General features: G+C 32.2%; 4 protein-coding genes and 1 long non-coding RNA gene across 11 annotated transcripts; 2 read left to right on the forward strand and 3 right to left on the reverse strand.

Annotated features, from left to right (window-relative positions):
• Positions 1–10: 10 nt before the first annotated feature.
• Positions 11–5,842, reverse strand: LOC126863763 (dehydrogenase/reductase SDR family member 7). Of its 2 annotated transcripts, none has more exons than XM_050614256.1 (7): positions 5,600–5,842; positions 1,152–1,304; positions 953–1,059; positions 638–877; positions 439–558; positions 200–369; positions 11–134 (listed from the first exon to the last, which is right to left on the reverse strand). In XM_050614256.1, the coding sequence occupies exons 1-7, from the start codon at positions 5,697–5,699 to the stop codon at positions 47–49; spliced, it is 978 nt and encodes a 325-aa protein (XP_050470213.1). In that variant the 5' UTR covers positions 5,700–5,842; the 3' UTR covers positions 11–46. The 2 variants fall into 2 exon arrangements, with proteins under 2 accessions (XP_050470213.1, XP_050470212.1); XM_050614255.1 differs by lacking the exon at positions 5,600–5,842 and adding an exon at positions 1,394–1,540.
• LOC126863770 (uncharacterized) lies at positions 1,435–12,319 on the forward strand. 6 transcript variants are annotated; one of them, XM_050614268.1, is made up of 5 exons: positions 1,435–1,563; positions 4,061–4,103; positions 6,800–6,866; positions 9,749–9,884; positions 12,098–12,319. In XM_050614268.1, exons 1-5 carry the CDS (start codon positions 1,498–1,500, stop codon positions 12,317–12,319), a joined length of 534 nt encoding a protein of 177 aa, XP_050470225.1. In that variant the 5' UTR covers positions 1,435–1,497. The 6 variants fall into 6 exon arrangements, 2 of the variants coding, with proteins under 2 accessions (XP_050470225.1, XP_050470226.1); XR_007688973.1 differs by lacking the exons at positions 1,435–1,563; positions 9,749–9,884; positions 12,098–12,319 and adding exons at positions 8,185–8,252; positions 8,602–8,734 and having other exon boundaries at positions 4,009–4,103; positions 6,800–7,649; XM_050614269.1 differs by lacking the exons at positions 1,435–1,563; positions 4,061–4,103 and adding an exon at positions 6,564–6,712.
• On the reverse strand, positions 5,526–9,574 carry LOC126863766 (phospholipid scramblase 2-like). The gene is made up of 7 exons (XM_050614261.1): positions 9,433–9,574; positions 8,619–8,723; positions 8,198–8,347; positions 7,713–7,936; positions 7,454–7,615; positions 6,425–6,571; positions 5,526–6,332 (listed from the first exon to the last, which is right to left on the reverse strand). The coding sequence occupies exons 1-7, from the start codon at positions 9,500–9,502 to the stop codon at positions 6,300–6,302; spliced, it is 891 nt and encodes a 296-aa protein (XP_050470218.1). The 5' UTR covers positions 9,503–9,574; the 3' UTR covers positions 5,526–6,299.
• Positions 12,176–20,708, forward strand: LOC126863759 (uncharacterized). Its single transcript, XM_050614241.1, has 10 exons — positions 12,176–12,334; positions 16,015–16,296; positions 16,827–16,930; positions 17,015–17,247; positions 17,514–17,787; positions 17,972–18,349; positions 18,447–18,614; positions 18,710–18,920; positions 19,001–19,134; positions 19,317–20,708. Exons 2-10 carry the CDS (start codon positions 16,020–16,022, stop codon positions 19,617–19,619), a joined length of 2,082 nt encoding a protein of 693 aa, XP_050470198.1. The 5' UTR covers positions 12,176–12,334; positions 16,015–16,019; the 3' UTR covers positions 19,620–20,708.
• Positions 20,708–21,143, reverse strand: LOC126863775 (uncharacterized). The gene is made up of 2 exons (XR_007688983.1): positions 20,995–21,143; positions 20,708–20,898 (listed from the first exon to the last, which is right to left on the reverse strand). It is a non-coding gene; the product is annotated as an uncharacterized LOC126863775 (long non-coding RNA).
• Between the last annotated feature and the right edge of the window lie 156 nt (positions 21,144–21,299).

Here is a 21,299-nt window from a genome sequence, read left to right on the forward strand (position 1 = left end):
CAACATAATATATAATATATATTGAAGTATAAGAAAAAATATATATTTATTGTGTTTCTTTTGTACTTGTTTCAATAGTTGTTTTATTATCTCGCAAACGATGCATAAATTTTGCTCCCAGATACTTTATTATCCTAAAACATAAAATAATTTTATAAAATATCTAAATGAAAATTTTGATAAATCTAAAGTAACATACCATAATCCAATATTTGGATAATAAGTTCCAAGGTACGCCAGCTGTAGTATAGCTGGTTTGCAAATCCACACTTCAGAAAGCTTGTTTGCTATTGCAATTCCCATCAGTGTAGCACAACGTTCTACACTCACTTTATTTTTCGGATCTTCTTTCACATTTTCTCCATATTTCTATAAAATAGAGATACACGAAAAAGAACTATAAATAGTTCATAATGTCAATACATTATATATACATACTTCACCACTTTTATCAGTGAATGCTTCTGTCAAAAAATTAGTATATACTGGCCCTGGACATACAACTGTAATTGGTATATTTTTATCAATTTTTTCTAAAGCAAAAGTTTTACAATAACCCTGTATATAATAAATATTTATTAATATATATACATATAGATTAACGATTATATGATTATAATTAAAGTATTATACCCACATGTAATGCAAATTTATTTGCACAATATGTAGCAGAAAATGGTGATGCCGTAACACCAGCAATACTTGAAGTGAATACAAAATGACCTGCACCTACTTTGAGAAAATATTTTGCTACTAATCTAGATAAGGCTATTGGTGAAAATACATTCAAGTCAAACATTTCTTTGTCAACGGATATGTCAATATTCTCCCATAATGCTCGTTGTGATCGTCCTGCATTATTTACAAGTATATCCAACTAAAATTGATTTAATGTATAATCAAAGTTTAATGTAATAAACGATCACAATAACATAACATAATATGTATTTACCTTGCCAAATTTAGCAATGATATTATTAAGTGCTGACTCATGACCATTTACATCACAAATATTTAGAACTAGTACTTCAATGTCTGAACTTTTTAAATTTTTATTTCCTAAAAATAAATGAATTAGTATATTAAATTTGTGCAAAAGTATGAGGATAATTAATAGAAATAATAATTATTATTATCAAAAACTTATTTACTTTGCAAGCAATTAATTTTTACTTTTTCCAATTCAGCTTCCCTTCGTGCTAACAAAATTAATTTGCATCCAGCCTCTGCCAAAACATATGCAAGATGTTCTCCAATTCCACTTGATGCTCCTGTTATCCATACTACTTTATCTCTTAAAGTATCTAGCAAAAATGTTAAAAATATATTTAAGAAGAAATCTTAATAATGCATATTACAAATACTTTTTTTGAAAAATATGCATAATTATTACTTGTAGGTTTGCCAAATTTTTCATAGATAGCAAGATGTAAGTCACAATCAAGGAACCAAGGGCAAATAATGTAAACAAGATAATAAATTATAGTTATAAAGCCAATGACAGCTAAAAGATCCATATTACTAAATTATATAATTGAATCTGAAAAATGTGAACATGAAAAGGTATTACATTTTAATCACATATTTTTGTTTTAAGAGATTTTTTTTAAATCAGTATGCAATACATTAAATCTCATGTATTTTTAAATTTATACTAACTATTGGTTATATTATATTGTCCGAAAAGTTTCTTCCGTTTTATAAGGAAATAATAGACATAATGTTTTTATAGACATAATAATAGACATAATAGGCATAATGTTTTTTGTTTTATATTATTTTATTGAATTATGCACGAACGTAATAATAGAAATATAACGAAATGGATCATACTTAATTCAATAAAATAATATAAAACAGAAATTGTTGTTCATCTATTGTTTGTTATGAAACGAAAGAAGCTTTTCGGACAACCTAATACTTTAAAATGACTTATATTTAATTATAACATAAAGTTCATCTGTACTTACAATTAAATCGGTTATAGAGAAGAAATCTGATTAATATCAAATCAAATTAAATAATATCAAATGATTAATATTAATAATCAAATAGAACCTTTATTAATGCAAAAAGAAACTGATATTATTAATCGAAGTACGTATATACTTATAATGTAGAGATAAAATCATTTTACTTATATAATTAATACTTTTATGCTAATGCTTATCTTTTTTTATATTTTACTAGTTTATCAGAAATAACCAATCAGATTTGTATTTCATCATACACATAATGGAGTGATAATTACAGTACAATCGAGTAGGAGGTGATTATATGTCATATACTTATATGAATATAAGTCGAAAATGTAGAATAACATTTTTCCTTATGACGCTTTGTTTGAGAAAATATCGAGTTTCAAAATTTGTTGAAAATTAATTTGATTAAATATCAACTAGGTAAGAGAAAACAACCAAAGGAAGTTATTATATACGTGAAAATAAGTAGAAAATATAAAATAAAATTTTCCCATTTAAGACCTTGTTTTTCAGAAAATAGAATTTAAAAGCTTTTAATTGTGAACTGATCTTATATACGTACCATATCCAAATATATGATACATATCCAAATTTATTTTTCTCGAAAATGAAACCTCAAATGAAAAAATGTTATGTTTTCTTATTTTTTGATGGAGAATGGCCTTTTGGCTGATTGTACTACGATTATCGTCCTACTCTGAAGGAAAGGTATAGACATCTATGATGACATAAGTGAGAAACGTTAAAACCAGAATGCGAAATCATGTGGGGTAAAACTATTACACATTATATTATATACAATATTTATTAATAATATTACACGTAATATTGTAAAATGCAATGCCAATACTTTTAACCCAAATAGCACACGAAAAAATATTTAATATATATATACATGGGAGAAATATTCAAGTAAGATAAAACGTTTTAATTTGTCTTTCGATTTATTATTAACAGTATTTATCATTACAACTATAGCGTAGTATTGCTACAATTATAACAGCTTTTAGCTATTTATATAAGACAAAGTATGTAAAGGATATTTATATAATCGATTCTAGACATGAAAATGAGAAAAGTTCCTACCAAAAAATGTTTTTACGCTAGATATATGAATCAACTGATGAACCTTCCTCTCTATCTCACTCATACTTGATGTTTCTCATTCAGATCTCAACGAAATGAGACGAACTCAAAGGGATGACATCGGACATGCATAGAATTTTGACTGTCGATTAGTATGTAACAGTTAATGATCATATCGATTATAAACCTACCGTTATATTGGTATATAACCATGATAGCCTGGTATGTAACCATTTTTATTAATATTTTAAACGATTTATATATTTTTATATGACATTTTTTGTTTGGTTATGCTCATAGAATACATTTACGAAATATGAGGCACATAAAATGTGATAGCTGGATATTATCGAAAATATCAGTAACACAAAAACGTGTTGTTTGTAACAAGTTGTTAAGACAACTTGAAGTATTGTAGGGAGCACAATTTTTCGTATAATTAAGTTCAAAATTTTGTATAATCAAGGTTGTCACCTTTCTTTTATATAGAACTATATATATTTTGATATACGTCGGTATAGTTCACATTAAAATCAGTTCAACGATTATAATCACTCGAGGACAAAATCACTTTTATAGAAATGTTTGGAATCTTGAACTGTAATAATCATTCGTGAATTGGTGTTTTGCTTATAATCTTTTGTTAAAACCATATTTAATATTAGATATTAAATTTTGTATGATCATTTTTATGGTGACATCTACATAGTAGAGGAAGTATAGCTCGCGATATTATAATGTATGGAAATCTCCCACTCTTAATTAAAGCCTATAAAATACAAATTATAAGAAAACGAAGTTCGCAAACAGGATACAAAATAAAAGGGTAAGCACTTTCTGAATTAGAACGATAATTATAACAACAGAAAGGAAATAAACCAATTTAAATTAAATTTTATTGTTAAACTTAATCTCAGTCACATTTGTTTAACTCGTGAGTGAATCTCTTCAATCAAATTTGATTCACGTTAATATTGCGTTTTTGTCGACAGAGCAAAAAGTTGCCAGTAAAGCTGACAAAAATAGATAATTTACGTAAGTATCGCGAGTTTGTTGCTATCAATTGCTAATAATTATTTTTTCTAAAGTGATTACCACTTTCTTGTACTCTCTGTCCCCTATTAACTAATAGGTTATCAAAATTAGTAAACAAGTTACACTATTCCAGAATACACAACATGCTCAGGGTCGGCCATTTGTTAATTAAGAGTCAGACATATAGGAAACATTCGATAATTGCACAACTGCAAAAAAAGATCCCCTGCATAATTGCACAGTTGTCATTCCTACTATAGGAGCAAGTTCGCCTAACGCACCTCGAAAGTCGATGGCTCATCGCGGTTAAGTAATGTAACATTGTTCAATGTGGGATATCGCTGAGACAATATATACAGATACCAATTCAAAAGTACAACTTTTTTATTGTTGACTTTTTTTAAATTAAACTTTTACTAACATATCTGTATGATCTGATTAAAATGAGATCAAACACGATATAATTTGAATTATATGTACTTACTGATATGTATTTAATTATCATTTATTAAGGAGGCAAATATGCTCCAAATCATAACGTGTTCGGTGTCATTTTAATCAGAAAAATGCAAGAAACATATTGGTTAAAGTTTCATCGATCACAAATCTAAAATAAGAAAGTTTGATTTTTGACTTAAAAGTATCAGCTTATCGCGGGCCTTTAACATTAGCTGAATGCTTTGACTTTCAGTCCCTCTTTCTCTTTGACTCGCGTAGTCCTTTTCTATGTTCAACACGTCTAAGATTTCAATTTCGAGGAATAGGAGCATTTTTACCTCTACATAATTGCAACATTTGAATCCCGATTTTTGTGCAATTATTGAATGTTTTATGACTATTTGGCTTGATTTTATTTTCGAACGTGACAAGAAAGAACACAAAGAATGAGAAGAATGAATACGAGAGGCTGGCTGTCGAGCAGCATGTAACACATCGGGATTTCTAATACCAAAGTGTGATAGCAACTATACATATTCTATTCGTTTTTTACTGAATGATGTCACTGTTCATTCGACCACAAACTTTTATGGCTAGCCGCTTTCACGGGTCTCTTATTCGGTCTCAAATTTCTCACTCTGTAGGTAAGTTCAAATAAAAAGAGGGAATATGTAGTAAGTTGCTTATTTCGAATCAGGAATCAGTTGCTTATCGGAACCAAAACTGTACCATGCGGTTAAATTTCATGAGTTTGCAATAAAATATCTCCAATATTCAAATTATATTCATTGGAAAAAAAGAAAGATATAGCTTTTATATCCAAAGATACAACAGTTTTTACTACGAATATTAATTGACTATGAATTTATAGTATGTTTGGAAAAAGTGACTTAATTTTGATCGATTTTAAATTGATTTATTAATTAGTGAAAAATGGAACTGCCTTCTTTATTGCAACAATCTCTCCAATGTTTAAAACTTACATACATTTATCAATGATGACCGTTTTTACTGACCGTTATTATTGATGATCGTTATTGTTACGTCACGAGGCTTACCATAGGCCGTATTCCTAACCGCCGCTCGTGGTATTACAGTATCGCAGGCAGATCGTTTTATATAACTGGCGAAATATATACGATGTAGCGACAAGCGCATAATTCTTATGAAGCAGTGAGTTCTAGAAACGTCGATTCGCCTTCGGTCCGTTATTTTATCCACACAAAGAAGGTGGCATACGTGATTATGGGCGTGAACGGTGACATGATCCGAGCGTAGTGGGGGTCGTCTCCCAGAGAAGACCACGAAAACATCGAAAGATAATCAGTATCATTTGAGGATTCAAACGTTATGCATCGAGAGGTCCAGACGAATAAAATTAAAGTCGATTAGTCTAACGAATATATCGAGAAATATTATAAAGTCAGGTCGAATTCCTGTATCAAATTAATTGTATTTATCATTAAATAATTTGTGACGTGCTCATTATAATACTAAATGATGTTAAATATACAAGTTTATATTAACCCTTTTCATTCAGTGTTAAACTCATTCTAACCACCTCTGTTATCTTAATCGAAACAGAGGAATGACTAATTCGCGGCGTCGATTATCCGAGTCGTGGCAAGAATTTGCGCCTCTCGCTGACGCGTTTTCCTCGCGTTTTTGTTGGTACGTAATGTTTGGTTGGTAATGTACGTTGGTTGGTAATGTTTGAATACGTCGATGTTGATGCGTATCTTATTTTCACGATTAAAACTATCTTCTTAGTTGTCTGAAGTACAGATATTCCTAAAAAAACAATTTACGATGAAATTTTGCAAACATCCAAGAAAAGAAAACTTTAATTTCCTAAGTCACTAATTTGCAACAAAAGAATTTACCAGAAGAAATGCTGCGGCGAGGAGTAAGGTTTTGAATTTTATGTCTAAATCTGAAGGAAATGTAATTAACATAATATAATCGTGAAGAATATTGTCCCACTGATGCATAAGAGATGCAATTTGATGAGTGCCATCGATCGAGATTACCTGAATGAAATTAATGTACTATAATTAAATGATTTGTAAATAAAGCATAAGGTAGCTTAATAATATCAACCACTTTGAATATTTTTATTACTTCTGAAAATATGGAGGGACCTTATTTACCAAAGTCTATAACATGTGACTGTATGTATAGTCATTTTGTTTTTTAGATGAAGGACTTGTTAAAATTTTTAAATCATAAATAACATCATAAATAAATCTTCAAATCAGGGCACATGGAGCGTCATGAGATCGACATCTTTGACAAGTCGGCAAGCTACTCGAGAAGCGCGAGCAGGTAACAGTGACTATTATAGTAGAATTAGCTGTAGTCGCAGAAGTAACTCTAGTTGTAGTGCTAGGTGTATTTTCGAGCAATTTATATTAGTAAATAAGTGCTATTTAGTTTTAGTATGAAGATAATGACTCTTACGTATCTTCCTAGTAATACCATCTCATTAAAAATAAGGATATAGATATTCAAAGTGATCAAAGATATTAAAATATAAGCTATTATTAACTTATTATTATATATATATATCAACATATATACAAATATGTATTAAATAAAATATACAGGCTGTCTCTAAAATCGTCGTACAAACGGTCGTATGCAATGTATAATTATATAATAAAATATGAAAAAAATCGCTTTATTTTCTAAAAAGGTTAGTTTGAAAATTCGCCAGGTTCCTGTGTATTAACTGTTAGCTTCGAAGTATGAAATTTCTGTTTTTGCTCGTGTTTGTATTATTAAACATGATTTATGTCACGATTTGAAAATAATGTTACTATCGTTTTTCGTTTTATTTCTGTACCCAGCTGGGTCGTACCCCGATTTTGGGCACATCCTGTATATCGTTTTTTCTTCCAGACAAAAATTACCTGAAACTGGGATTCTTGATACATGCAACAATCACTAACATTTGGCCCGTATATATTACAAAGTCGCTTTCCTATTGCATCATACACCGTAAAACTGGAACCTATTATATGCAAATTTTGTCCTATTGTGCCAATTAAATTTGGGCTTAGCACCGACATACTCTGTACAATGAAATTTTCATCTTTTTGTTATATGGTAAATAATAAAAATATAGTCAAGCTATTTTATAATCTTGTATACAGTCTGGATTTTACTCACGTGCGATTTATTCAAAGCAAACGTCCACATGGAATTCATAACCATGGTGAACGCGGTTTCGCCGCATTGGTCCACAATATTTAACTGAAAATCGTCGCGAGTCAATCTGGAGCAACTCCAACCGCTTGATTCATTCTTTGATTCTGTTTCCATTGCTAGGAATAACGTTTCAGCTTTTGGTACTTTTACTCTGTATTGGAATTTCTTTTTTAATCTACCGAGCACTATTAACACGAAAGAAAGAAACTTTTGTCATTTCTGAATTCTCTTCGATTTTAAAGATATGAACATTACGCAGTTTGTAAATGCAAACTTTTCATGCGACTCTCGATGGGTTAATTCTCTATATGTATAATTTAATTTGAATGTAAAATAACGTTCGAAAAGCTTCATTCATTAAAAAATCGATAATCAATTGTACGCAAGCCAAGCATAAGTTATCTTTATCGACATTGTTTTCGTTTAAACTTAGATGAATTACGAACGTGTGCTGAGGTCAACAATCTGCTGAATTTCCAATTGTTCCACGTTAGATAAGAAGTGAGTTCCAGAAAGTACGGTCAGCTGTGACCTTGGTGTCGATATCCAATTCAACGTATTCACAGGAATCGGTCTCCTTTCTTGTCTGGTTTCTCCTGACCGAATTTAATATATCATCATATTTCATATATAATAGGATAGTTCATATGTAATAGAGATTTATTTTGCACATTAAATATTATAACGAATACTATATTTCGCATTATGTACTTTGTGCATTTTTTCATTCTCAAGTTTCTCATAGATACATAAAATATTCACAGACTACTTATCATTATATTTTACATATTATATTGTATGCTATATGTTAACAATAATTTTATAAACATATTTTACATATTTTTATCAGGAAGATGATATACATACCTTGTGGTTGTGCCGTAATGACGGTTGGCCCCGAAAGGACAGGAACTGTATTGGATACCGAATTCTGTTGCATTTCTATATACTGGGTGGTTACCTGGTTTGGCTCTGCGTGATTATAAAAGTTCGTTTAAACGCGCGCTTCTCCTTTATGCTTCCTATTATACAAATTAATCAAATGATTCTGTCGTTAACGAGATGCATATTACTTTAAATACACATTCGAACGTAATTCGTAATATTAACTTTGGTACAGCAAATTGTCAACATACTTTTGCGATTCTACTAATTTTGCCATACTTATGTATTTTTTGTTTTACTAGGTTTGCATATTATTATCTATTAGGTTATATATGAAGATCACAGGGGAAGATATGATAAGTTACATATTCTATCCTTTAGGATTTTCTACATTCTATATGTTGTCGATCAATCTTATAATACTAAAACTGTCCCCATTATTTCACCATCAGATTAAATATATGTTTTCTATTGCTCTGTTGAACATTACAAAAATATCATGACATAAATATTATGACGACATTAACTATGTTGATTGTTCATGAAACTTGTACACCTATTTTTCAACACATATTTTTGCAGCACAGGCTATTAATCACGTTATGCTAAATTAGTGACTTTTAATCATCAAATTTAATCAATGGACTTTAGTTATCACATAAAAATCAGACTTATCACCTCTTTCTTTGTGGGCTTCGTATAATTTACGGCGCAATAAAAGCGGTAATAGTAATATCAATAATAACGATGTTCAATAAGAATCACATTCAGGATAACCGAAGGGAATAAGAATCACCAGCTAATACTCCGAAGGTAACACGATTAAGGTCACTAGCTTCCATTTCTTCTGGCAAAAAATCGAGCATTCATTGGTGAATCGGTGCGTGAAAACTATTTACTATTTCAGCAAACGTGTCTTTTTTATCGCTACGCGCAAGAGAACCTTGTCGATTTAATTAATTTTAACGATCGTTAAGCGGCACAGGGGATTACACGGATCGATTAGCGAACAGCCATGAATGTTATCGCGTAGAAACAAGTCGTTTTATGTAGACAAATATTCAAAAACTTGCTCTTTCCTCGGCTAATACTTTATCCTTAATGTTTTTCAGGCTTCAAAAAAATCTTCACGTTTGTGAAATTCTTTTTGTGGGAGATCTAGATTTACACAAGTATCCACTTCCGTTGATGTTATTGCTGAAAATTCGTCCAGATACTGTTCGCTCGTGGTTGTTCGTCGAAAGTTCCGTAAGTCTCTTTTCGTTATCGTTGATAGCCAATCGCTTATCGTAAAACCGGATAAGCGATATCGTTCTCGTTATTGTCAAAGGCACTGATCGATGTTTCTTATTATTCTTTCCCTGTATTGTTAATAAATAATAATGCAAATAATTTTAATGATTTGCAACATGAACAATAATATAGTGAAATAGATTATTGCAGGGTCTGAGGTACACTACACACGCTCGTTCAGGAAATCGTACAACACTTATTCTAGTACGCTCAATTCTCCTATTTTTTTTTTTATTTATTTGTTAAAATTACAATCAATTCTCGCGTTGAGAATTTTCAGTAATAACTCTCCTATAACACGGTATAACACGGTGAAAAAATTGCGCCAGCCCTCCTACAAAACGATCTCCATATAGCACGGCTTAATAAATTTATGCAAGCCTCGTATAGCATGAATATTTCCATCATATTATTTTGGTTTCGCTTTAATGTGATTTCGATACAACGCGGAAAGAATTAATCGTGTTATAAGAAGGAGAGTCGACTGTATTTGTTTTAAAGTTAATACAACTTAACTAATCGTAAGAGGATATGGTAGAAAATTATGGTATAGCGATGCGTAAGTCAAGATTTTGAGAATTTCAATTTAGTGAAACGTAATTCAACTTTTCAAAATATCGTCCCTTCGGTTTCATGATTATTTTCAATCGTAATTTTATTCTCTGTTGCGATACATTTTCGTGACTTTCAAAAATAGAACACCTTCGTTCCAGGAATAATTAAAAACCCTAATACCACAAAATACCGATATTCAACTATTATAGGAATGTTAAAATTGAAAAATTCCCACTGATCCCTTAACTATCTGGGAATTCTCTTTTAGGTCACCCGCACTCTGTTCTCGTACTCTGGAGGAGAGAGGATTTCTGAACAAAACGAGACGCATACAATCCCGAGAAAATTATTACTAAAAACTCCGTCAAATCGTCTCATCCTTTAACTATCCTTCGTAATGCTTCACGGAAACTATTTCAGATCATTACCGACCATTCATTCCATTAAGAATCAACGTTGTCTTAACGTAACATTTCATATGCAACTTTTTCTTAGTTCAATTTACATTACTAAATTCTGCTTTTTCATATTTTGATTTTTTGAAAGAAATGTTTAAGAGTCTGTTTAATATCTTTCTATAATTATTCTCTCTTTCGTTCAAAACTGAAATCACATAAGTCGTGGAAATTTGAAAAAGTATTTCTGAAATATTTATAATGCTGTAACAAATGTCATAGAGATTCTTTGCAAGGCTTTGAGTTATGTAGTGGACTTCTGTAGAGTTATCCTGATCATGTTTTTTAATAACGTTGTTCAAACATGTTTAATAACGTTAACATAACTGAATTCTTATGGGAATGTTCCCACACCACCGAGGCAAATTCAATCGGTATTCATCTTTGCTCGGTATTGTACTGACGGTGCTACATAAATTGAACGAGAAATTTAAGGAAAAGGCAAAAATTGATCAAAAAACCAAGAAGTAGTAGGTCATGAAGAAGTAGGTTGAGAAATTTCCAGCATCTCACTGGTAATTATTTTTAAAATAAGAATTCATATATATATAAACGATAAGAATCGAACAAAATTCTATTATATATTCTATTATATATTAGATAGAACTGAAAAGAATGTGTAAAACTAGAACGTCATAACGTTAAATACAGTAATGGAATAGAAAAATTCTGGGTCAACCAATGTATCGATGAAGAACACGCAGAGATATTTCAATCGAAATATTCAAGTCCACGTGTGTCATTTGTCAAACATCGTTAGCATATCGTCATTTACCTATTATTTATTCCACCCTTCAAAAAGTTGTTTTAATTCCAAGAAAACTGGAGACTCTAGAAACCTCCAGGAACTACGTCAAACGACTAAATCCTGGAAACTACCGAACGGCTGGTAAGAAGTTAACGTTACACAGACAACCTAATAACATTCTAATACTACAAAAGTGGAATATCGTCAAATTTCTCTCAAATTTTTCTACCAACTTTTCGAACAACACCGTATATCAAATTATCCAAAAAGATTAACATATTTCGAATGGACGACAAAACAAAAAAGAGGGGGAGATTCTTTTGGGATTCTAAGGGTTCGCTCGAATTGGCTGGTTCATTGGATTGATGTAACGCGTGATTATAATTTTCCGGTTTGGCGTGTTTTCTCAGGCACACCCCACACGCCTTTACTTGTTGCTGCTCCACGGTGATTCCATGCGCGGTTCTATCGATCCTGGTGTTCCCTATATAAGAGGCCGCGTCATCGGTAGTCGTGAAACAGCAGGTCGTCCAATATTCTATCTAATCCGTGGAGAATTGTCACGGTGGAAGCAGTGGTACAAGGGTGAACGGGCAAACCAAATAAAACACTGGCTTGTGCCACGCGAATGACTAACTAAAAATCAAGTAAGTTATCCATCGAATAAAACAGTGTCGTTATATCATTTTTCTAATTTTATCAAACCAATCTTTCTAACTTGCGTACTCGTCCCTTGTTTAGAAGTAATCTAACATCGAAGAAATTCACGTCGATAAGTTTAAAAATTACATTCTTTTTGCTTAAGGACGAAAGTATTTGCATTGCTGAAGGGTTTCCCTGTTTCCTTGTAGAGATTTTGTATCACTAGCTTGAGTTTAGCCTCACCATCTGTTAGACTCATGGCACTACGAATCACCTCTGACCGTGCGGTCAAATTAACGATGAAATAGATATTTATTACCCGTAATGCGACAAGTAATGTTTATAAAATTCTTTCTTCTGTATGTACAACTCACCGTTCGCGTTTCACATAAGTCAGAGGAGCTGAGTGGAAAAGTGATATAAGTGTATATTTCTATAAATAAATGCAGAAAGTGACATATAACATTCGTATTTGTTTGTGAGATCTTCTCGTAAATTATCAAGTTTTTACAAGTACGAATAGTAAATCCGTTCTTGATTTTTCTGTGAGCGTAACTTCGTTTAAAATTTCCTCGAATTCAATATTTTATCGATTGTACTATTTTTCTCTTGAACCGTTCGTTCGCTGTCAGTTCTCCTTTCCTTTCTTCCGAATTTCGTGAATTCTAATTCTTTTCATTCGTTCGAATTAGCATCATACACGCATGCTAAAAGCATACAGTTATTGAAAGGGATGAAGCGAATAAAGTTCGTCACGGTGTCGAAGGATTAAAGACTAGTTTCCGCGATTGATCAATATTTAACTTTCTATATTTCGCACACTCTTCTTGAATTCGGCACAGTGGAAATCAAATAATTTGTCTTTGTATAAACGCAAAGTTAAAGTCAAGTCACTGGAGTTCGGTTAACTCGACCAATTTAATCGCTTGATCAAGGATCAAAGACAAATGAAACACAATGTGTACAAAAACGGTCTATCGACAAAGGTTTCTCCGAATACCTTGAATGAAATTTAAGAGCACGGTGTTGGTGTTCTGTTAGCCGGTTATCGATTAGCGACTGTACCGCGTATTTTCGTGCTCCTTGATACGATCGATGCGATTCTGCATATTTCTTCGATAAAATGGTTATTGTATATACGTATATAGATAAGTTACGAATACGCAGAAAGTTGTTGGTAATAGGAGGAGGGTCAATGTTAATCGGATTTCACGATGATGCGGCAAAGCTGATTGTACGCGTGGAATGCATTACGTCTATCGATCTGAGAAGCGTCGCGTCATTCAGGAACAACAAGGGGGAAGAAAGTTCTTCCTTAATGTCCAGATTATATCTTTTTTATCATTGGAAAAATTCATTGTCATTAGAAAATTCATCCTCGTTTCGTCGTTTTTAAATTCGTTATTTAACTCTTGCACGACGAAGTTCACATCAATTCCAATTTATTATTACGAGTCAAATATTACTTATGTCATTAAACGTTTATTGTTTATTGTTAACATTCATTGTTAATTAATATTATTCTATCGATATTTCGTAAGTGTCAGTCTATCGACTACAGTCGCTGCTGTATGAAGGACTTTATTTTTTTATGTAAATTTAGTTATCAAGTAGTAAAAATTTCCATTTAGATTTTCCCTTTATCGCTGTAAAATAAAATATTCGGTGCTTATAACGACGATCTAGTCTCTGTTGACTAAATTAAGTGCTGTACTGTACTAATTTAGTTATGTACGTATTTAGTTTAGTTATGTAAATTAGAGGAATTTAGTTATGTAAATTAAATGCAACAACACAGAAGTAACGCGACAGTAAAAGAACCATTCGTAACAAGAACGATCCTTATCAAATTTTTCGACCTTTTAAATAATGTATAGTAACGATAGGTTCTAGTTGCCAGAAACTATGATAGATTCACTGCGTATTATATAAAATGATTTTTGCCTTAATTTATGATCTATTATGGAATGAAAATGAATTGTTTCTATAAAAACTTTTGTCTCGAGAATAACAACTTCATGATTTAATTAGATACGATTATTCTGTAGTATAATTATAGTAAATGGATACACTCCTACAAATCATATTATATACAGGGTGGTTGGTAACTGGTGGTACAAGCGGAAAAGGGGTGATTCTATGCGAAAAAAGAAGTCGAAAATATAGAATACAAATCTTTCGTTCGAGGCTTTGTTTTCGAGAAAATCGACTTTGAATTTTCGCTCGGTACGCGTGCACTCTACCACGTCTCGTTATAACGGACCTCACTGTAGATCGTTGTCTCGATGGAAAAATTTAAAAGAAAAAGAAAAAAAGAATTAAAAAAAAATTTTTATTCTATATTTTCGACTTGTTTTTTCGCGTAGAATCACCCCCTTTCCCCTTGTACCACCAGTTACCAACCACCCTGTATATTGAACAGAAATCGGAGATTTTATAAAGTATTCTTTTGCTTTCTTGGAGGTAGACAGTCATATTTTTGTTATAAACTCATCAACTATAACAGTATATATCATTTATGATAGCTGAAGAATATTTTATACAAACATATGAATTTCAAGTTAATTTTAATTTAATCCCATTGCATCTCAATCATTCTATAAATATTTTATAAATACAATCGATTACCTGAGCATCGAATCATCGATTGATGTAGAATTACATCAATCTCTGTAACGAAAAAGTCGATCGACCAGGGCGTAGAGTGTAGAGCAATCCCTGTTGCATCACTAGTTTTCACTACTACGTCTTCTGTTAAGAAGAAGTCTTCGCTGGCCTTTTTGCGGAATCGATATCGACTGATAAAGCTGATTAAAGAGAACTACTAACACACTTTCCACTCTCTTCTAACGCTGGTCATCCTCGTCGATGTTCTTATCCATTTTCTAGAACCAAACTGAACCTCCTAAATATTCTTAACGTAAGATCATAAAGTCAAGGCTTCCATTTCCTGTCCATGGGTTGACTTTTCTGTACTATGACACTTGGGTAGGCAACCTGTTGAAGATACCATAAAGTAGCTTTCCTTTAACACTGGGATCGTCTGTTGCATGATTGCTTTAGAATAGCAGATTCGATGCTAACATTTACTAAATCTGAAGAAAATTTAGAAGACGAATTTTTAGGAAATACGTACATACGGGAACAATATGTAATTTTCAGCGTTATAACTGAGAAGCTTTCTGCAAAACAGTGTACGATTAAGCATATGTTCCTTCAGGAGTTACGCTACAATTTTGATCTACGTTAAAAATGAAATTTAATAGATTCCATATTACGCTGTAAAACTTCGATGTATATATAGTTTGTGGACTAAAATTCGCTATCCAAATAAATAATACATAAAATATATATTATACATCTATATAATAATATACAGACATATGAAAATAGTTGAATTATCATGAAATCTTTTTTCACTTTGTAACTACATACAGAATGAAATTATAGTAAATATTCAAATAACTAAATCTAAAACTTGCAACGCAATTATTTCATCGATTTTGTCTTACGAACCGTTTCTTTTTCTGAAAGCTACTTAATTAGTCTTATAGAACATACAATTTTATATGCAATTTCGTAATATTATGTTTCATAGACATTCGTAAACAATTCCACAAAGAACGTGCAAACGATTTACAAAAATCTATAAATGCAAGATTGTAACATTTATTTGCTTTTGAAGGTAAAATGCTGCCTCAAGAATGGCTATTAGTGTCTCTACTCATGGGGTCGGCGACGGCGCTGGCACCCATGCCCCATCATTCGATGGAGGAATCTTTGAGGAGTGCTTTGGATGCCATTACCAGAAAACAACGATCTCTGGATACGAATTCGCAAGACTACTACAATGATCTACGCTCGTTTAAGTATCATGGTGGAGAGGGAGAAAGGAAGCTTGACAGAGAACGTCAGGGTGAAAGAGAAATAGAAGAGGAGGACGAAGAAATAGAATTTTTGCCTAATGGTACTCTCTCGTATGATGGTTTAGCACGTTCATGCATAAGGTTCATGCACAACCATCACGATGGTTTAGCATATTTCGTTATTCACTTTCATACACCACCTACTTTTATATCGGCTATTCCATTTTATAAAGAGCGCTTTAATTGGCCAAGTCCGAAGAAAAAAATACAATTATTTCTCTTAAAATTTTGTTTTTCAACAAATTAGAGATCGAAGGTTTATCGTGTACGTGCACGTTTCGGATCGAATAAAAATGCAAATGTACTCGTTCTATGTTTTATTTATATGTATACATAAATCGAGTACATATTATGTACTTTTATTCACGTTAGAGTTAGCTAAGTGCATGTATAATATTTTTACGAAAGATCTCAAAGAAAAAAGCTTTATCATGTTTGTTCTACTCATTTCTTTTTTTAATCTTCAATTTCCTGTCCAGGCATACTCATTCTGGAACACTCTATATACCGTAGAAAGATCAATCAAATCTTAGATCATAAATATTTTCTACGTAATGGAAATTTGTTCTAGAAACTGGACAACTAGAAACTGTAGGAAATGGTTTCCAAGATTTGAATAATAAATTACTGGAAAGAGCATTGATCGACTATCTAGAGAATGTACCCCAACAGCAGGTAGCGTTTCTTCCTTTCCTTAGTCGACGTTGTTATACTATATTTCTATGAAAAGAAAGAGCTACATTGTTTGGTACTATCCAGGAACAACCGGTCACATCGTTATTTCGAGAACGTGAACGAGGTTCCAATCGTAAAAGGGGCTATGGTTCTGAACGATCGAATATTGACAATAAGGAGTTGGCGAAATTATTTCTAGAAGAACTGCAGGATGGCTCTCCGTATAATCTTGGAGATACGGATGACGAAGGGTACATGGACTCTCGTCAGATGCTCTATGATCGATACAGGGGCGATCGAGGCAACAAAATATACGAGTTAGCGATTAATATGAATTTTAATACTCAACTTTATTGGACTAACGATAACCTACATAATTTTAAAATATAATAGGACTAAGTTATTTAATTTTAAAATAATGATTTATTTCATTCAATTCATTTTAATTTATATTTTAATTTATATAAACATTGTTATTTCTTAGTACAAAATAATCCTTATAAAAAATATTTCGTATATTTATTAATGTTAAAGTTTAAAAATGTGGTGAGATTTAAAATACTGACGAAACTATGGATAATAGGAATTCAGGTCCAATGTCCTGGGGTGCATTGTTGAATAAAGAGTCTATGGCCCGAGGTCAGAGTCGAGAATCCGAGGAAAACGATTTCGGCGATCGGGAACAAGACCCAAATTTATTGTACCTCTCAATGGGCGAACGAAGAAACATGAATGGTGGGTATTCCATAGGACGACCCCTGAGGACCTACAGAAATATGGCTAAACGGTATCTAGTTGCCAAGAGGAGCCCAAAACCTGTATCTACATCTACCAAAAAGCAGATTACCGATCCCAAGGTAAATCAGCTGAGAAGTTTTCTAGAAATTCTTTAGCAATTTGCAGTCAAATATTACATGCGTGATTAAATATTAAATAGATACTTTCAATTTAAAATATACTTAATTTTTACTTTTTTTATCGTACATTCAAATGATTTAAATTTAAATTTAAAATAAAGTATCTATTTATTTACATTTTAAGGTCGCTCAAGATCTGGGAGCGCTGTTTGGCACTCAATCCGTGGATAATCAAAATCATACTCACAACTTCAAGCATGATCACAGCCACGATCACGACCATGATCATGACCATAATCACGATCACGATCACGATCATGAACATGGGGATCAGCATAAACACGAGAGTTCTTCGGAAGCGCCAAAGGTGACCCCCTCGCCAAAAGGGCAAAAGGAGAATGTGACAAAGTTAGGCAAGTCAAAATCTATCGAGGTGAGAAAGAAGAGCGTCGATTGGTCTCAATATTTTGGTATTGATAGAAGAAAGAAGAAAGCTACGTTCATGGTTGGCCAAGGGACTCCGAATCAAGACGATGAATGGATGTTACAGCGATACTATGAAGTAATTAAGAGAAGTAGAAAATGTTCTTCTTTTTCTTATTCTTTCTCTAATCGTAAACTCGATCTACAATGGTTGAATTAATATATCGGTTTATTAGAATATGGTAGAGAATCTGAAGGCAAACGACCGAGAATACGAAAAGGAAGCTGACGAAAGAAAAGACAGGTTGGATCAACTAGATCCCAGACAGAAAACCATTAAGGACTTGATTATTGAGGAAGCTTTGAAATACAGAGATTCTGAAAATGGTATAGATATGCAAAAGGTATGACTCGTTTAAAGAAACCAATTAATATGCATGACACGACAGTTAGCGTTATGTATATATCAATATTTTATAATGTTTAAATAAAATGATAGGTAAAGGATAAGATAATGGCACGAATTGCATCTGCCTATTCCTTCGAAAAAATGAGAAAAGCACTAAACGAACTCAGGAACAATGTGGCGACTAGGATAGAGGCTCAAAAGGCAACTCATGTACAGGGTAATCAAACCTCGAACTTCCGAGAGAATAGTAGCAACTCTAAATCCAAGGATAAACGCATCAACAATTTAATAGAAACTGAAGGTGCAATTTGATTAATCATTATATCGTATTATACTGTTTAGTACCAATACATTATATTAACTATTACATTTTGTGAAAAGCCATGGAAGAAAATAGAGCCTGTCCAGAGCTAGAACTGATCGAGAGACGATGCAGAACAGTAGACACTTTAGGTGGAGACGAATCACAGATGCTCTATCTTCCTTGCGTCATGCTTCAAATCTGCAAGGCCTGCGTAAATATTCTTACCCTAATCTTGATCATTCAAAAGTCTCTATTTAAAACTCTAGTTACTTAATTTGTCGAACACAATTCCATCCTATTTCATTTTATTTATTTATTTATTGTTTACGAGAAAAAGGGAAATCCCATTAAAATATATAAAGCTGAATAAAATAAATTGCCTATTAATTTCAGGTACAGAACGACCTAGAAGAAGAATGTTTAGGTAACTATGCAGTGGAAGCGGGAAAAATCTGCGACGCCCAAGAAATAAGAGAAGGACCAAAAAGCAGAGAAGCGTGCGCCAGCACAGCTTTGATATTGTCGCAATTACAGACTCCGACTGCAATCTCCGATCAATGTCGCCTCGATGGAAACGACTCTTGTTTACGACGTTATCATTACCAATACTGGCATCGTTACCTTACTTACCCCTACAACGGGCGACGATTGAACAGCGCCTACGATATGACCAGCTCTCAACAATCGGACCGATAAAAAAACAAAGGATTAAAATTAAGTGAGACGATGTCGAGAAACGGGTGTGGCTTTTCAACAAATCAGTGACCTCGAACCGAGCTTCATTTCTATAGTCAACTTTCAGCATTTCGTTTATTTGGTTTGCAACCGAGAGAAAAAGAAAAACGTTGAGGTCAAGGAATAGAGGTTAGGTTGTTCGAAACAATATATCATCCAAGAATGCGATAAGAGTCATGTTACTTTTATTGAGCGGGTGGGTTCATTTAAGACGAAAGAGATAAAGAATCAAAGAATCGAATAACTTTTAAAGTCGATTCGAGAACATGTCGATGAAGATGGTTGAAGTGGCTTCGAGTTTTGCGTACATGATTGTGTACAACAGATTGATTCCATTACATGCGGATATCGTTTAATATAATAAAATGGAAAAGGAACGACTGAATTTTGAACTATTTGCGAGGTGTATTTCTTTTTTTTTCTAGTAATAAATGTAACGACAAGCTATGAGGGACAATAATTATCAAACGAAATTTTTGTCATTATTTCCCAAGAATGGACGAACTTCAAAATTTCTTATCTCGCTAATAATATAAAGCCATTTGAACTTTAAAAAAAGTAAAAATTTTGGACGAACGCCTCGCAGAAGAAATTATCAGTTATATAATAAAATACATTAAAACAGTCGTTGAACATCAGAGAGCATAACATACGATGACGTTTAATTTTTTTTACACTAGATGATTTTCAGCAATTTCCTCGCAATCACGTAATAAAAAGTTCATTTTTCTTACTTTGTCCAGATTAAATTTACCTGAATACTTCCAAATGATGCTGCATAATAACGCGTTAAAGTACCTTATTTATCTATTTTCTTCCATTGTGAAATATGCAACATGCAACATAAATTTACCGAAATATATCGATATTAAAAGATATTTAATAAAGTTTAAAAAGGTACACCATGATTCTATTCTAGTGTAAATTTATATTTCGTCGGATAAAAGATCAACGTATGTATATCTATGTCTGTCTTTATGTTATCAAAACCAGAAATACATTCTATGTATCAGTCCTATATTCAAATGTAATAAATATATTTCAAAATAATTGTCTCATATTGTTTATTGAAAATCGTGATGGTACATTAATAAGAAGGTATTTTTTAATAACTAAGGATTATTAAACTTAGTATTCGAATCGATACTCATGTCAGTCATTTGTTTAAGCGATTCGAAAATTTCAAGACATTCTGGAGTGTACAACTTCAGAAATTCTAGTTGCAATTGAGCACATTCGACTAAAAGTGAAAAAGATGTTAAAAAGACTCTTTTTATTATAGAAATAATTAATATATTAGCAAATAGGAAATGTCCTCTCTAGTATTAGAATATACCTCTCCATTTTGAGACTACTTCCAATTTCTTTTTTAACTCCAAATTTAATTTATTTATTTCCTGGATAATATTTACATTATCATCCGACATTATTTCAGAAATAAAAATTTGTAACTAATATCTCTTTTCTTTTAAAACAAGAAATATTACGAATTAATTATTCTGACCACTCTAGTCGTAGTAATTGAAATCAAAGATGGTCAAGTTAATCCTAGTCACGCGTTCTGATTGGTCAGAAGGAAATTCGTCCACGAATAGCGATTATACGGTATAATATACATTACGCCGCTCGTAAGAGGCGACG

This window comes from Bombus huntii, chromosome 3 (genome assembly GCF_024542735.1).
Source record: "Bombus huntii isolate Logan2020A chromosome 3, iyBomHunt1.1, whole genome shotgun sequence".
In the NCBI taxonomy this organism is placed as follows: Eukaryota; Metazoa; Arthropoda; class Insecta; order Hymenoptera; family Apidae; genus Bombus; species Bombus huntii.

Coding starts and splice junctions, on each gene's coding strand:
- LOC126863763 (XM_050614255.1), bottom strand. CDS start 1,517: ATGGATCTTTTAGCTGTCATTGGCTTTATAACTATAATTTATTATCTT. Junction 878..952: donor TCATTGCTAAATTTGGCAAG/GTAAATACATAT, acceptor AATCAATTTTAG/TTGGATATACTTGTAAATAA. Junction 559..637: donor CAAATAAATTTGCATTACAT/GTGGGTATAATA, acceptor TATTATATACAG/GGTTATTGTAAAACTTTTGC.
- LOC126863770 (XM_050614268.1), top strand. CDS start 1,498: ATGACAGCTAAAAGATCCATATTACTAAATTATATAATTGAATCTGAA. Junction 1,564..4,060: donor AAAAATGTGAACATGAAAAG/GTATTACATTTT, acceptor TTTTGTCGACAG/AGCAAAAAGTTGCCAGTAAA. Junction 9,885..12,097: donor GGTTGTTCGTCGAAAGTTCC/GTAAGTCTCTTT, acceptor GTGTTTTCTCAG/GCACACCCCACACGCCTTTA.
- LOC126863759 (XM_050614241.1), top strand. CDS start 16,020: ATGCTGCCTCAAGAATGGCTATTAGTGTCTCTACTCATGGGGTCGGCG. Junction 18,350..18,446: donor TGTTACAGCGATACTATGAA/GTAATTAAGAGA, acceptor TCGGTTTATTAG/AATATGGTAGAGAATCTGAA. Junction 18,921..19,000: donor CAATTTAATAGAAACTGAAG/GTGCAATTTGAT, acceptor TTTTGTGAAAAG/CCATGGAAGAAAATAGAGCC.
- LOC126863766 (XM_050614261.1), bottom strand. CDS start 9,502: ATGCTCGATTTTTTGCCAGAAGAAATGGAAGCTAGTGACCTTAATCGT. Junction 8,348..8,618: donor CATTACGGCACAACCACAAG/GTATGTATATCA, acceptor AAATTCGGTCAG/GAGAAACCAGACAAGAAAGG. Junction 7,616..7,712: donor TTGCTTTGAATAAATCGCAC/GTGAGTAAAATC, acceptor TTCATTGTACAG/AGTATGTCGGTGCTAAGCCC.